This window comes from Octopus bimaculoides, chromosome 9, assembly GCF_046866305.1.
Source record: "Octopus bimaculoides isolate indiv1 chromosome 9, ASM4686630v1, whole genome shotgun sequence".
Classification (NCBI taxonomy): domain Eukaryota; kingdom Metazoa; phylum Mollusca; class Cephalopoda; order Octopoda; family Octopodidae; genus Octopus; species Octopus bimaculoides.
In genome coordinates, this window is record NC_142936.1 from 32,570,260 (window position 1) to 32,587,500 (window position 17,241).

Sequence of the window (17,241 nt, forward strand, 5' to 3'; positions counted from 1 at the left end):
TTAGGTATGAGCAAGATTCAGCTCTGGAAGATAAAACAATGGAGAAGGTTCAGAAATACTGTCTGCTTATCCCTCTCCTCCAAAGAGAGTTGGACAGGTCGGTAGAGGTCCATGTGTACTCTGTTGGTGCCTGCATAGGACAGCCATATTATACATAGACAACTTGCAGCAGGACAGACCCATCTGTGGATCATTGCACTCAACTGTTGGAGGGGGAGGTCCCAGTGATTTGAAGCATAATGGCCATGAACAACATCTTGAACAGCAGTTGGTCTGTGCTGCCATTGTATTGGGCAGTTGGAGGTCCTAGGGTCATGAAATGTCACAGCCTTAAATAACATCTTCAACAGCAGTTGGTCTGGGCTGCTGCAATATTGGGCAGTTAGAGGTCCAGGTCATGTGATGAGTAAAGGCTGTGAACAACATCTTGATCAGTAGTTGCTCTATGCTACCACTGTATTGGAAAGTCTAAAGTCTAGGTGACATGATGCGTAAAGGCCATACACAGCATCTCAATCAGCAGTTGGGTCATGTGTATTGAGTGCATGACTCAGTTAAGCCTTGTAACCAAACTCTTTACGATCCCCCAATGCAGGGCTTGGTTGGAGTCAGCTATGGCTGGATGTGTCTCCTAGCATTGAGCCAGCCTATGGTTGTAGATTGTAACCTCATCCACTGCCTCTCCTCTTGCCAACTATTAATACACCAGGCATTTAAGTGTAATTATGATCCACCTAGATTGGTTCACAAACCTATTGTTGGATGGATGGGTACACCTACCAGACATGTGGCTTGGTCCACAAATGTCAGGGGCTGTTGGGGTAAGCAGCCTACTTTTCCCAGGATAGGCTTGTCGAGAGCATCCTTCCAGCACTGTGATCCCAGATGGCAACCACCTACCTGAGTTAGCTATAGAAGTTGTTCATCAGGTTTCACAAGTCACTTTTTGAGTAGTGGGGCTGGTCAAGGAACCCTCTGCTTACATCAGTTATGGGAGTTGCTGTTAGGATTTTGTGTGTTGTTTCCTGTATGGTTGGCTCAGCCCTTTGGACACATGGTACCATCCACCTTAAAACAACAATATCGACTCAACTACAGTCTTCAGATGTACCACAAAAGGTTCAATATTTTATAAATGGTATTGTTTAAACTTATCTCTACTGTCCATACTACCAACATTTTGGAAGCTAGTTTCTGCACATTTGTAAAATCCACCCTTACCACTATATTCTCTCTACTAGGATATCAGCAGCAAGGACTAACAGTTGTTCTGATTCAAATCTTTACCACCTCAATTTCACTAATTTATCTACTGTCTCAACTGCTTCACAGGTTTTTGACCATTTCATGCTTAACATTGAATTCATGTATTTCCCTTAACTTTTTATGAAGTAAACACTTTTACTGAATTCAATGTACAAAACTCCTCACCCAAGCTACTGGTGCAGAGAGAAAATTCTTTGCACTATATAATACCCACACTTAACTATATCTTTGACACACACCAAAATCCCAGTTACCTTTGAAGTCTTTCTGACTTCCAAATCTAGCCTTTACTCATCCTTCTCTGTCTCTGAGCCCAGCTGATAAAAATATTACTGCTTAATCAAGGCAACCCATCTCAAATTCTCTTACTCCACAGCACTTTCATTGTCAAAACCTAAATCAGTTTACTGGTCATAACTGTCAGTTTTATGCTGACTAATCCTAATAATAAATGTGCTTCACTCATGACCTCTCTGGGTATATCCTTTCACACCACCAAAACCTTCAATTGGCAAAAAATACTACCTATAGCACCTGCAAGAAATCACTCACCACCTCCTAGAAAGCTCATGATATTCAACATGTCACACTGTATTCTGTACAATTCATTACTTCATGTCACAGTATGCAATATGAATCCTCAGAAAGGAAATAGCATAATTTAACTGGAAAAACAAATTTGTGGCTCATGCTTTGTTTACTGCATTAACAAACTTTGCCCCTTGCTTGTTCCAGTGGTATTTCCTTTTGGCAGATATTTGTTTTATTACGTAGACAGTTATTAGGTGTGATCTATTCTGTGTACTTGGTAGTTTGTTGTAAAGAGATAGGAGGAGGGGAGCTGACAGTTTATTTATAATCGATGTCATGTATTTTTGATGTTCCTTTTTGTTGGCTAAAGTGGTATCTGATTACTCTAAGTATATTTGTATGTTGTTTTGCATTTTTAGTGAAAGAAAATAGGTAATAAATGCTGTGGATTCTTCAGTGGAAGTAGTGATCCATTGAAGTTCAAGTAACAGGATTCTACGTAGCTAGTAAAAACTTTCTTTGCAAGGCAGAAAATGTCTTGGAAGCTATTTGAGAAGTGCAAGAGCTTCCAAACCATGTGATGCCCTGAGACATCATTGTTGGCCTGACTAGGAGTAGAATAATAAATTCCTGATGCTAAGCTATATATGATATATATATATATATGTGTGTGTGTGTGTGTGTGTGTGTGTGTGTGTGTGCACAGTGAACAGCAAGAGTCAGAATGATGATGTCATATCTTTTACTTGTTTCAGTCATTAGAGTGCAGGCATGCTGCGGTGCCACCTTGAAGAATTTTTAGTTGAACAAATTGATCCCACAACTAATTTTTCTTTAAGCCTGGTACTTATTCTATCAATATTTTTGGCCTAGCCACTAAGTTATGAGAACATAAACACACCAACACCAGTTGTCAATTAGTGGTGAGACAAACACAGTTTTATATGAATATATATATGTGTGTATACAATGGGTTTCTTACAGTTTCCATCGACCAAATCCACTCACAAGGCTTTAGTTGACTGAAGTCTATAGTAGAAGACACTTGCCCAAGCTTCCACACAGTGGGACTGAACCCAGAACCATGTGGTTGGGAAGCTTCTTACCACACAGCAATGCATGTGCTTATATATGTCTTCATTCTTAATATGGTCCAGCAAATTTGAATGTGAATATTACTAATTTCATTATTGGAGAACAACTTCTTTCAACAAATGTGTGTTCATAAGACACTAGATTCAATAGCATAAGGGAACTTTGTAACATTGTTCTATTTCATCAGTCACAACTACTCTGGCCTACTCAAAGTTGGTCCAGCCATGATCACCTTATACAATATCAAACATTGTTTATTTAGGACTATTTTATTCAGTGCATTGTGTATTTAAAAAATAGAAACAAGAGAAACAGAATGGGTACTGAGAATAGTACTACAGTGCTAAGAATGTTAAAGTATTTGGTAAAAAAAAAGCAAATATATGCATATTCTGATATGGGAGGAAAGCAAAAACTGATAGAGTTGTAATACACAGTATGTTCTTGTAGTGCAGTAGCAAGTGATGAATTAAACATGTATATATATATATCATTGCTATTATTTTAAACTGTTGTATGTTCAAATTTGGCCAAATGCGTTTTTTCAATATTTAATTTTGCTTGCAACAACCAGTTCTCTTGGTCAAACTATCATATCTCCAGCTGCTTCAAATGATAGTTATTAAAGTGTAATACAACGGTTTAGCATTTTTCAAAAGTAAGCCCCACATATGACAGTTTTACAAAAATATTTCTGACTAAAAATATCATTCATGGAGTTATGATTTTATGCACCCAACAAAGTTGTTAAGCTGAAACTGTTCCTATTGTAAACAGAAATGGAATGATGGAATTATTTTTTCATTTTCTGAAAAACCAACATTTTGAACTTACAACATTTCTGCATAATAGCAACGATATATACACACATGTATGTCATACACCTTACTCAGAACCTGCAATACTGGAGTCTGTTGGGTGCAGTACATTGGGTATAATGTTTGTACCCATATGTAACCTTGAGGACTCATATATTCAGTTGGCCATTTGTAATTGTACAGACAACTGGAGTAAAAATCTGTTTATGAAATCTTCCGAGCGAGATCGTTGCCAGTGCCCCTGAACTGGCTCTTGTGCGGGGCCGTCGTAGGATTTTCAAGCGAGATCATTACCGGTGCCCCTGGGCTGGCTCATGTGCGGGCGACACATGAAATCTTTCGAACGAGATCGTTGCCAGGGCCGTCGTGGGATTTTTGAGCGAGATCGTTGCCGGTGCCCCTGGGCTGGCTCATGTGCGGGCGACACATGAAATCTTTCCAGCAAGATCGTTGCCAGTGCCCCTGGACTGGCTCATGTGCGGGTGACACATGAAATGCAACATTTTGGGCGTGACCGTTGCCAGTGCCGCCTGGCTGGCCTTCGTGGGATTTTCGAGCGAGATCGTTGCCAGTGCCCCTGGACTGGCTCTTGTGAGGGTGAGATCGTTGCAGGTGCCCCCTGGACTGGCTCATGTGCGGGTGACACATGAAACCTTTTCATCATCATTGTTTAACGTCCACTTTCCATGCTAGCATGGGTTTGAGGATTTGACTGAGGACTGGCGAACCAGATGGCTGCACCAGGCTCCAATCTAATTTGGCAGAGTTTCTACAGCTGGATGCCTTTCCTAACGCCAACCATTCAGAGAGTGTAGTGGGTACTTTTACATGTCACCCGCACGAGGGCCAGTCAGGCGGTACTGGCAACGGCCACGCTCAAAATGGTGTCTTTTATGTGCCACCCACACAAGAGCCAGTCCAGGAGCACTGGCAACGATCTCGCTCGAAATTTCCTACGAAGGCCAGTCAGGCGGTACTGGCAACGGCCACACTCAAAATGGTGCATCTTATGTGCCACCCGCACAAGAGCCAGTCCAGGGGCACTGGCAACGATCTCACTTGGCTTGCCAGGTCTTCTCACGCATAGCACATTTCCAAAGGTCTCGGTCAGTAGTCATCGCCTCGGTGAGGCTCAATGTTCGAAAGTCTTGCCTCACCACTTCAGCCCAGGTCTTCCTGGGCCGACCTCTTCCATGGGTTCCCTCAACTGTTAGGGTGTGGCACTTTTTCACGCAGCTATCCTCATCCATTCTCACCACATGTCCATACCAGCGCAATCGTCTCTCTTGCACACCACAACTGATGCTTCTTGTGTTCAGCTTTTCTCTCAAGATACTTACACTCTGACGGGTATGCACACTGACATTACACATCCAACGGAGCATACTGGCTTCATTCCTTGTGAGCTTACGCATGTCCTCAGCAGTCACAGCCCATGTTTCACTGCCATGTAGCATGGCTGCTCGTACACATGCGTCATACAGTCTGCCTTTTACTCTGAGTGAGAGGCCCTTTGTCGCCAGCAGAGGTAAGGGCTCTCTCTAAACTTTGCCCAAGCTATTCTTATTCTAGCAGCTACACTTTCAGCGCACCCACCCCCACTACTAACTATATATATAGATGTACATGTAATATGTACACACACACACATATATATATATATATATATACATATACACACACACATATACATGCATACATATATATACCCATAGACACATACATATATACATAGGTGCAGGTGTGGCTGTGTGGTAAGAAACTTGGTTCCAAAGCACATGGTCCTGGGTTCAGTCCCACAGTGTCGTGACTTGGCATGTGTCTTCTGCTATAGCCTCAGATCAACCAAAGCCTTATGAGTGGATTTTGTAGACAAAAACTGAAAGAAATATATATATACACATATATATATATATATATGTGTGTGTGTATATATACATATATATATATATATATATATGTGTGTGTGTATATATACATATATATATATATATATATATGTATATACATGTGTGTGTATATATATATATGTGTATATATATATATATGTATATGTATGTATAAAGGATCATGGATAAGGCTAAAACAATATAAAGTAAATGCAAGGTAAAAAACCAGAAAACAAATATATGAATTAATGTAGACTTACCTTGTATTCAATATTTCGGGTTTTATTTTCTTGAAAATGCGGTCATAACCCCGAAATATTGAATACGAGGTAAGTTTACTTTTATTCATATATTTGTTTTCTTGTGATTTACCTTGCATTTATTTCTCAGTGCTTTGGCCCTACCCATGATCCTTTATACTATATATTCTACACAATGCTTCATAGTAATTATTCCATTATAATGTATATATATGTGTGTGTGTTAAATAAAATGAGACAACAAAGCCAAGGTTGTGTGGAATTTTCAGGACATTTATAAAGAGAAAGTTAGTCTTAAAACTGTTTCTGTGAGATAATTAAATCGAGGGAAAGTATTAGAGTTCAATATAAGGAGTTATTTTGGAAAAGGAAGGAAATATGGAGGATATAGGGAAATAGGAGAATGAATGTAAAAATAAAATACATAAAGATGTTATTGTTGCAATTCCATTCTCCAAGGAAAGTGGTGTGTAGAAGTGGTAGAAATGCTTCTTGTCTGTGGTATGTAAATTCCAATAGGAGTTCATATTTTGTCATTACAAATGGAAAGTGTAGATGTAGATTCCATGTGCTGTTCATTCAAATGGGTCTTGTGATGTGAATGAAAATTTGAGAATGTAGTGGTAGTATTAATTGGATAGAGAGGGAGAAGTGATATGTATGCTAAAATGAAGAGAGAGGTCAAAGGAAAAGGTGAGAAAAGAAGAAGGAAAGAAAGAGGAAGAGAAAATGAAACCAGGAAGAGAAAATGAGGAAAAAACAGAAAGTGAAAAAAGGAGTGTTAGTTGGTGGTCAATATATTATGAGGGGGATGGGAGAGGAGTAGGAAGAGATAAGAATGTGAGTATGGAATATATGTGAGGTAGGGTGATATGTTTCTTAATCAAGCTCACCTTCTAGCTAGGAATCTAACTAACCAAGCCCCACTAGAAATTAACATAATGCCTGTAAAACCCTTTATTTCTTTTGGGGACAAACTTTAGTACCAGGCCAGCCACTATAAATATAACAACAACCATAACAAATTATTTGACATTATTATGGGATCATCTGACTCTGCCCAAGCCACGGACCTCGTTGAACTGTACATACTCCACCAGATCCAAATACATTTCCCTAACATCAAGGGAGGCCTCTACAGAGATGATACCTTACTAGTAACCAAGAGCATAAATAAATCCTCTTTAGAACGAACTAGGAAAGATCTACATAAATTTTTCTCTAGCTTCAACCTATCTATTACTTTTTAAAATTCTTACAAAACCACTAATTTTTTAGATGTAACTTTAAACTTAGAAACCACCCTATACTCCCTATATCATAAACCTAACCAATACCTTAAGTACTTAAACATTAATTCCAATCACCACAAATCCACCTTTGATAATACAATTAAGGATATCTCTCGTATATCTGACCTCTCATCCACTGAGGAAATATTTTATAACCATGCCCCATATTACAGCTAAGCGCTCACTGCTAGCAAATAAAAACATCCAACAAATAAAATACATCCCTAACACTAGGCTCAAGCAACATATATCTCAAATCATATCACAACAACATGCCAAACATCAGAATCACAACAGACCATACATACATTATACTAGAACCCCAGGAGAACCCAGATTAAGACAACTTAGACCCCATATGCACACATATTACACCAGGTCCAAAGCTAAAACAGCTAACAATAACAGGCCATATTACCACCCTCTCATTTCTAAAAGTATAGATAACACTACACCTAATCAACCAAAAAAAAAAGTGGTGGACATCCCCGTTCTCACTAAATGTTAAGAACTTAGCTAAATCTTTTTTTAATATACTGCTGCTCTACAAGAACATACTGTGTATTACAACTCTATCAGTTTTTGATTTCCTCCCATATCAGAATATACATATATTTGCTTTTTTTTTTACCAAATACTTTAACATTCTTAGCACTGTAGTACTATTCTCAGTACCCATTCTGTTTCTCTTGTTTCTATTTTTTAAATACACAATGCACTGAATAAAATAGTCCTAAATAAACAATGCTTGATATTGTATAAGGTGATCATGGCTGGACCAACTTTGAGTAGGCCAGAGTAGTTGTGACTGATGAAATAGAACAATGTTACAAAGTTCCCTTATGCTATTGAATCTAGTGTCTTATGAACACACATTTGTTGAAAGAAGTTGTTCTCCAATAATGAAATTAGTAATATTCACATTCAAATTTGCTGGACCATATTAAGAATGAAGACATATATAAGCACATGCATTGCTGTGTGGTAAGAAGCTTCCCAACCACATGGTTCTGTGGACATTCCCACTGTGTGGAAGCTTGGGCAAGTGTTTTCTACTATGGAAACTGCAAGAAGCTCATTGTATACACATATATATATTCATATAAAACTGTGTTTGTCTCACCACTAATTGAGAACCTCACACATATTCCATACTTACATTATTATCTCTTCCTACTCCTCTCCCAATCCCCCCTCAGAATATCTTCACCATCAACTAACACTCCTTTTTTCACTTTTTTCACTTTGTTTTTTTCTCATTTTCTCTTCCTGTTTTCATTTTCTCTTCCTCATTTTTTCCTTCTTCCTTTCTCACCTTTTCCTTTGACCTTTCTCCTCATTTTAACATACACATCTCTTCTCCTTCATCTATCCATTTAATACTACCACTACATTCTAAAATTTTCATTCACATCACAAGGCCCATTTGAATGAACAGCACATGGAATCTACATCTCCACACTTTCCATTTGTAATGACAAAATATGAACTCCTATTGGAATTTACATACCACGGACAAGAAGCATTTCTACCACTTCTACACACCACTTTCCTTGGAGAATGGAATTGCAGCTATAACATCTTTATATATTCTTATTTTTACATTCATTCTCCTATTTCCCTATATCCTCCTTATTTCCTTCCTTTTCCAAAATAATTCCTTATATTGAGATGGTTAAATAGAGGAAAATTAATATTTCCCTCTATTTAACCATTTCACATCGTCTCTGAGGAAGAGGTATCCCTAATATCCTAGAAAGAGCTGTAAGACGTAAGACTAACTTCCTCTTTATAAATGTCCTGAAAATTCCACACAGCCTTGGCTTTGTTGTGTCATTTTATTTAACATATGTAGGCTCATACAAGACCCGCATTAAACTCCTCACTCATATCGCTATCGAACCGAGAGTTTAACATAGCACTTATATAACATTACCTGCCACCTTGGGATTTCTGGATACCAATACTCTCATACCTTTGGTGTGTATATATATATATATATATATATATATATATATATATATATATATATGTGTGTGTGTGTGTGTATGTATATGTATAAAAATGTATATATATATATATATATATATATATATATATATATATATATATATATATGTATGTATATATATATATGCATATACGTATGTATATATATATATATGTATGTACGTATATATATATATATGCATATATATATATATATATATATATATATATATATATATATATATATATATATATATATATATATATATGTATATATATGTATATATGTGTATACGTATATATATATGTGTATATATATGTATATATATACACTAAACGCGGTAGATGGCCCTGCTCGATCTGTAGAAAAGGCGTAGGTAGAGATGCCACTATGAAAGGCTGCTTAATAAAGAGAATGAATTGGGGGAAGCGAGCCTGCCGCATGTCGACGCAACAGAGGGACCAACTATCCTAATTGACAGTACCATGGTAGATAAAGCGATCAAGAGTATGATGACAGGGAAAACCCCCAGCCCATCAGGAATCACTGCAGAGATGCTCAAAATATCTGGCAGTGTCGGCTATAGCCTAGTGACCCGTATAGTTAATCAGGTGATACACGAAGGAATTATACCCAATGACTGGTGTAGCAGCACCATAGTCAACTGCTACAAAGGTAAAGGTGACGCTCTAGACACAAACAATTACAGACGTATCAAGTTGTTGGACCAGGTAATGAAGGTCACCGAGTGGGTCATAGCCCAACAAATTAGGGAGAGAGTAAGTTTAGATGAGATGCAGTTTGGGTTCGTTCCAGGAAAAAGCACTACTGATGCTATATTTCTGGTAAGACAGCTGCAGAAGAAATACCTAGCCAAAGATAAACCTCTGTACCTGACTTTCTTTGACATGGAGAAAGCTTTTGACAGGGTCCCCCGCTCCCTTATCTGGTGATCAATGAGGAAACTAGGGATAGATGAGTGGTTAGTGAAAGCTGTCCAAGCCATGTACAGGGACGCTGTCAGTAAGGTGAGGGTTGGCAATGAGTACAGTGAAGAATTCCGGGTAGAGGTAGGGGTCCACCAAGGTTCTGTCCTCAGCCCCCTCCTATTTATCATAGTCCTCCAGGCAATAACACAGGGATTCAAGACGGGATGCTCCTGGGAGCTCCTCTATGCTGATGACCTTGTCCTAATTGCTGAGTCACTATCAGAACTAGAGGAGAAGTTTCAGGTGTGGAAGCAAGGATTAGAATCGAAGGGCCTTCGAGTCAACTTAGCTAAAAGCAAAGTCCTAATAAGTAGGAAGGTAGACAAAGCACAAACCCCTTCAGGTAGATGGCCCTGCTCGATCTGTAGAAAAGGCGTAGGTAGAAACTCCATAAGATGTACCCAGTGTAAGCTATGGACACATAAGAGGTGCAACAATATCAAAGGACGGCTAACTAGTAAGATAGTTTTTGTATGTGGCAGATGCTCAGGAGCAATAAACACTGAGAATGTGCAGAAAACAACCTTTACCACACTCCAAGGTAAAAGACTAGAAGTAGTTGATAGCTTCCGCTACCTAGGTGACCAAGTTTGTAGCGGGGGAGGGTGCACTGAAAGTGTAGCTGGTAGAATATGAATAGCCTGGGCAAAGTTTAGAGAGCTCTTACCTCTGCTGGTGACAAAGGGCCTCTCACTCAGAGTAAAAGGCAGACTGTATGACGCATGTGTACGAACAGCCATGCTACATGGCAGTGAGACATGGGCCGTGACTGCTGAGGACATGCGTAAGCTCACAAGGAATGAAGCCAGTATGCTCCGATGGATGTGTAATGTAAGTGTGCATACTCGACAGAGTGTAAGTACCTTGGGAGAAAAGTTGAACCTAAGAAGCATCAGTTGTGGTGTGCAAGAGAGACGATTGCGCTGGTATGGACATGTGGCAAGAATGGATGGGGATATTTGTGTGAAAAATTGCCAAACCCTAGCAGTTGAAGGAACCTGTGGAATAGGTAGACCCACGAAGACCTGGGATGAAGTGGTGAAGCACGACCTTCGAACATTAGGCCTCACCGAGGCAATGACCAGTGACGGGGACCTTTGGAAATATGCAGTACGTGAGAAGACCCGGCAAAGCAAGTGAGAGCATAATCTGTGATCTCTGCCAGAAGTGTAGCCAGCTCACTAATCCGTATGTTTACTTCATTGGACACTAAAAACCCTGCTTGCGAAGACCTGTTGAGGCAAGTGAATTTGGAATTTGAAATTTGAAATTTGAAATCTGAAATCGAAATCGAACCGAATCCGACGACTGGCACCCATGCCAACCTCCCCTTCATTGGACACTAAACTCTGCTTGCGAAGACCTGTTGAGGCAAGTGAAATCGTAATTGAACCATACTCGATGACTGGTCACCGCGCCAGTGGAGCACTAACAGCACTGTCGAGCGTGTTCATTGCCAGAGCAGCTGTCTGGCTTCCGTGCTACTGGCTCGTAAATAGCACCATTGGAGCGTAATCATTACCTTCTAACACTTGTGCTAGTGGCACGTTAGAAAATCATTCGAGCGAGGTCGTTGCCAGTGCCGCTGGACTGGCTCCTGTGCAGGTGGCACATAAAAAAACACCTTTTTGAGCGTGGCCGTTGCCAGTACCGTGTGACTGGCCCTCGTGCTGCTGACACGTAGAAGTACCTACTACACCCTCGGAGTGGTTGGTGTTAGGAAGGGCAGCCAGCTATAGAAACTCTGCCAGATCAGATTGGAGCTTGGTGCAGCCTTCTGGCTTGCCAGTCCTCAGTCAAATCGTCCAACCCATGCTAGCATGGAAAGCGGACGTTAAACGATGATGATTATGTATATATATATATAAACTAATACATCCATTTGTTGTTTACACCACCTGTCTTCGTCTGTTGTTTTTTTTTCGTAAATTCTCCCATATATATATATATATATATATATATATATATATATATATATATATATATATGCGAGTAAAAATAAATACAAAAAAGGTGGGGTTTTTTTGTATGATTGTGTATAGAGGAATATATTATTTTGCTTAAAAGAGTTCCAACACTGTCTGTTTTTTATGTTTTATTTATATTCCTGCAGAACTAATGTGGGGTATAGAATATGGAATATACAATATATAATATGATATACAATATACAATATAAAATAAAATAACATAAAAATGGATGGCACCATGAAAGAAAGTATTGAATGTAGATGAAATATTGAGTGTTCAATATAAAGGATCAAATATATAAATATATAAATATAAATATATATATATAAAGGCGACTCGAGTTTCAGGGCTATTTCCCTTCGTCATGGCCGGTATGACAGACTTTAACAGACCCGGCGTTGCCCGAGTTACATGCAATTGAAGAATGAGACTTTTATGTTATATTTTCTGTAAGGAACTGGAATACCTATGATTCGAATTTCATCAAAATTGCACATGAGGGTTCTTTCCCTCTTTACACACCGTAAAAAATTCTAATCATGACATATGTATCCCATAGTATTGATCTTTATGCGCATATTCCAAAATTCCAGTCTTCTGGAACCTGTAAAAAGGATTTTGCTCCTGAAAAATGGAGCTCATGGAGCTCTAAAATGTGGGAATGAAGACCCCTATTGGCGGTGGGTGTGTTAATGTCAACCAGAGAAGTTGAATTGTTTGGAATTTTTTTAACTTGGGTCTTATAGTATGCCTGTATACATGTCAGAGTATAGTTTCACTTTAATAGTTTCAGTATGAAATTGAAAGTATTAAAGTGAAATTATCTGACATTACAGTAGCGACATGTTATTGTTTCACTTTTGACACTTAATACTGAAGTAGTGGAATAGTTTCAGTATGAAAGTGAAAGTATCTGACATTACAGTGGTGTGATGTTATTGTTTCACTTTTGACACGTAATACTGAAATAATGGAGGAGATATATTATTTCTTTTTTTGCCTAAGACACTGCATGGACCCTAATTAAGGCATGTGTAAATTTGGAATGAAATTGGTTGTGTAGTTCTCGAGTTTTAGGGATTCACACAGACACACATTCTCATCTTTATATATATATAGACACACACACACACACACACACACACACACACACATACACACACACACATACATACACACACACACACACACACGCAGACACATATATATATATCAATATAAATACATGGAAGTCAATGATTTTTGGTAAAAAAAGGTGATCATGTACATAATTTTTTGCTGTTGTGATTATAACACCTCGTTGTAAACAATATTCCTTGTTTTTCCTTGTGGAGCATATGCAAATAGGTTTGTTTTGCTTCCCACTCTTGAGCAGCCAACATACAGTTGTCCATATGAGAAGTATGGCTCTTCCAAGAGAAGACCAGCTACAGAGAGGGTTTGACCCTGGGACAATGCGAAACTGACACAAAGGTGGAATTGTAGTCTTCTGAATGTAAAAGGAATGTCTGCTCCTGATGGAGTAAGAGGAATTCTTGGAATAAAGACGTCGCCACCTTTTCCACATCCAGAAAGAATGGTAGCCTCGATAACGTGTGACATCATCTTCTTTATCACGAGTAGTGTTCCATTGCAAAGTCTTGGTGGTTCCAGATTGCGAAGTAGCATAACAGGCGTTCCAACTTTAAGTGATAATATGTGGAGAGGTAGTCCAGGAGGCTCCAACGAATTGAGAAATTCAGGAGGATAGTTCACCACTTCGTTTGTATCTGAAACTGTATCAACAGACTTGTAAGTTTGAAGATTTCCGGGAAGAGAATGCATCAGCTGTTGATTAATTTTTGTAACAGCTACGTTTTTCGGAGCTAATATTGCTCTTTCACACAGCCAATTGTGATTTAGGTAGTTTTCTTTGAAGTTGGGAAAGACTTTATGTTTGAGGTCATCTACAGAATTAACAACAGAGCAAAATGGCCATACTTCCATCTCTCCCGCAGCGTCGAGAGGCACCTTACCATCACCAATTGTCAAAATGTCCTGTGCAAACTTTTTGGACATTTGGTCGCCGTGCAGCTGAGCTCTCACGTTAGTGTTAAGAGTGAGGAAGGTAACATGATGCCACAGGGTAGAGGACTTTAGGCATGCTTGGACCTCATCTGCTCTAGTGCCTTTCGGAATAACAGGAAGAGTTTGCCTGAAATCACCTGACAACATAAGCGTAACATCTATTGGAGCGTGACAGTTTTGGATGTCTTTCAGGGCTCTATCTAATGCTTCCAAAGCTCTCTTGTGAGCCACGGTGCATTCATCCCAGACAATTAGATGACACCTTTGAAGTACCTGCCCCTGATCTGAGCTTTTGGTGATGTTGCATGAAGGCATGTCGGATGCTGCTAAATTGAGAGGGAGTTTGAAAGTCGAGTGTGCTGTCCTGCCACCGGGTAACAAAGAAGCTGCAATCCCAGAGGAAGCCACAGCTACTGCAATGTCCTGATGCTGCCTAACCTCTGCAATGAGAAGCTTTGTTATAAATGTTTTTCCTGTCCCTCCAGGAGCATCAAGGAAGAAGATTCGTCCGTCACGTTGGCATACACTGTTAATAATAGTTGTGTAGGCCTGCAGCTGGTCCGGAAGTAATTTATGCTCGTTTTCAGCAATGTACTTTGAAAGCGTTTGAGTGTCGTACGATGTTTCACGAATGACAGCAGTGGGAAGGCTATTTGACACTGACCTGAATGTTTGTGGCAGGCCATAGGTGGCAATTATGTCTTCAATGTCAATGAGAGTTTTGTTGTAGACTTCATTGCTGATACCCTCCATGCCAGGATAGAGCCGTTGAGCTTGCCGCTGAAAGTCTTCAGCCAGGTTGTCCCTGTACTTGAGCCATAGAGTTGCAGGATCACACAGTTCGCATGTCTGTAGTAATACTGCAAATAGTGCCCCGAGACTTTTAAGTGATTGTGATAAAGCAGCCCCTCCCAAAGTTGCATCCCATTGTGCACCATCTTCTAACAGTCCTTGTCGATAGCAGGCTTCTCTGTAAGTTGTGCAGATATGTCCATGAACGGTTTTTAGGGCCTGGAAAGACGTGGGGCCTCTGATCTCATGCAGTAGTAGGCGGAGTTAGAAGCACTCTTGTTGAGTGGGATATACTGTGTATACTCGGCCAAGGCAAGTGTCAAACTTAATGCTAGAGTATCCATGAACATTTTGATCTGCTTTCCTTGGAGTCCATTGTTTTCCATTCCAAGTGTAGTACGATGGAATCTGTGGATATAGTAAGGTTTGAGCGAATGGATCCACTTGACAGAGCTTGGAGAATGCAGTGAGTGTGCTATCCCTTGGTTGCTCTGCCAACAGAGAAGCATTAGCATCGGTGAAGTACACTCTTTGACCGTTTTCCAGGTGCACTGCAAGCTGTTGAACGGCGGGGTGTCGTTGGTGAAGTGGAAAGCCAAAGATGCGCCAGAAAGCCTCGTTGCTACTTATGTAGCGTCCCACCTGATAGTGCGTTACCTCATCCTGGCAGTATTGTTGTTGAAGTGCAAACATTGCAGCGTCAGAACCCTTGTTCACATACTTGCAAACATACTTGATGGACTTAACGGAGTTGCAAAACTCAACGTTAATGTGGGCATTGAAAATCTTTGACAGGAGTGGGCAGTAGGGAACAATCCATCTATTATCAACCTCGTGCTGTCTGATAGTTGCTGTGAAACCGCCGTCTTGTGGTTTTCTCCGTCTGTATGATGGATACCCATCAGCACCTGTCTGAGTTTGTTGCAGGAATTTCCTTGGAAACTTTTTTGAACATACGCTGTCTTTCAAACATGGTGAGTTAATGTTGAATCCACGCCCACATGGATCATGCACCATGTTTGCTTTAACTATGTCGTATAGTACTTTGTCTAAAGCTGGATCAGGAAGTTCTGCAGAGGTTATGTTGTCGATGTCAGTTGATTTGATCTTCGTTGAGAGCCAAAGCAGGATATGAGCATGTGGAAGGCCCCTTTTTTGCCATTCAATTGTGTACATGTTACATTGTATGGGTCTGAAGATTTGCCCTTTTTTTAGGAGGTCCATGAGAGTAATTAATTTCAGATGGAAAACTCGGGCGAGGAGGTCATGCCAGTCTTTAGGCTTTTGACCGAAGAAGAGTCGGCCTGAATCTCCTTCCACTTGGGATTGCATGTGAAAGTGATGAATAAATCAGGCCTGCCGTAATGGCGGACAAAGGTCATTGCATCCTGTGTTCTTTCTTGCATATATCGGGGACTTTCAGTGAACGTGGAAGGCAAAGTCTTCCTATGCTTGTTGGAGCAGCATCGTTGTTGATGGCATCTCGGAGATGGATGTAGCTGTCAGAGCGCAATTTTTGTTGATGGGATCTGATGAAACACAATCTCTCTGATTCCATTTTTGCGCACATATCAACTGCAAATTGATTAAACAGATCTCGAGACTGGTGGAGGTGATTAGAGGAGTTGTTTCGTGTCATAAATCGGTATGAGTAGAAGTCCATGCAGGATACTGGCTTGTTGAGATATTCATTACGATTTTGTGGATGTTGCTGTGAGCTGCATGGTGTTGAAAATCCTCGTCTATGAGCTCTTTGTTGAATGGAACTCTGCAGCATAGAATATCTCTGTTGTAAGGTGTGGGAAGCTCGCACAGCAGCTATGGTTACAGCATTCCTGAGCAGGCGTGTAGCGCGTTCGTTTTTCTTCTCTACAGCTCGTGCAGCAGCAGCAGTTGAGACAGCATTAGCACTTCGTTGAATTTGACGCTGGTGTTGAGTCTCTGCAGCTCGTGCAGCGGCAGTTGAGGCAGCATTAGCACTTTGTTGAATTTGACGCTGGTGTTGAGTCTCTGCAGCTCGTGCAGCGGCAGTTGAGGCAGCATCAGCAGTTCGTCGAAGTGTACGCTGGTGATCTGTTCGGAGTGTTCTTGAAGTGGCTGTACGTTCAGCGTTTTGTGATCGTCTAATGTTAGTTTCCAATGACGATTCATTTGCCCTTCTTGCTGATGATGTTGCAGCTTTCGCAGTTTTGCGTCCAATTGAAGAAGTCTTTCTTCGGGGCATGATCTAAAATAAGCATGATGAAATGCAGTGAGATACACTGTGATGTATGAAATATTAA

General features: G+C 40.1%; 1 protein-coding gene across 1 annotated transcript; it reads right to left on the reverse strand.

Moving 5' to 3' along the window:
• LOC106871797 (uncharacterized) lies at positions 1–16,135 on the reverse strand. The gene is made up of 3 exons (XM_089358173.1): positions 15,285–16,135; positions 14,116–15,137; positions 1–23 (listed from the first exon to the last, which is right to left on the reverse strand). The coding sequence occupies exons 1-3, from the start codon at positions 16,133–16,135 to the stop codon at positions 1–3; spliced, it is 1,896 nt and encodes a 631-aa protein (XP_089214299.1).
• Between the last annotated feature and the right edge of the window lie 1,106 nt (positions 16,136–17,241).

Coding starts and splice junctions, on each gene's coding strand:
- LOC106871797 (XM_089358173.1), bottom strand. CDS start 16,135: ATGTACACAATTGAATGGCAAAAAAGGGGCCTTCCACATGCTCATATC. Junction 15,138..15,284: donor CATGGATACTCTAGCATTAA/GTTTGACACTTG, acceptor CACAACTTACAG/AGAAGCCTGCTATCGACAAG. Junction 24..14,115: donor CATTTTGACAATTGGTGATG/GTAAGGTGCCTC, acceptor TTTATCTTCCAG/AGCTGAATCTTGCTCATACC.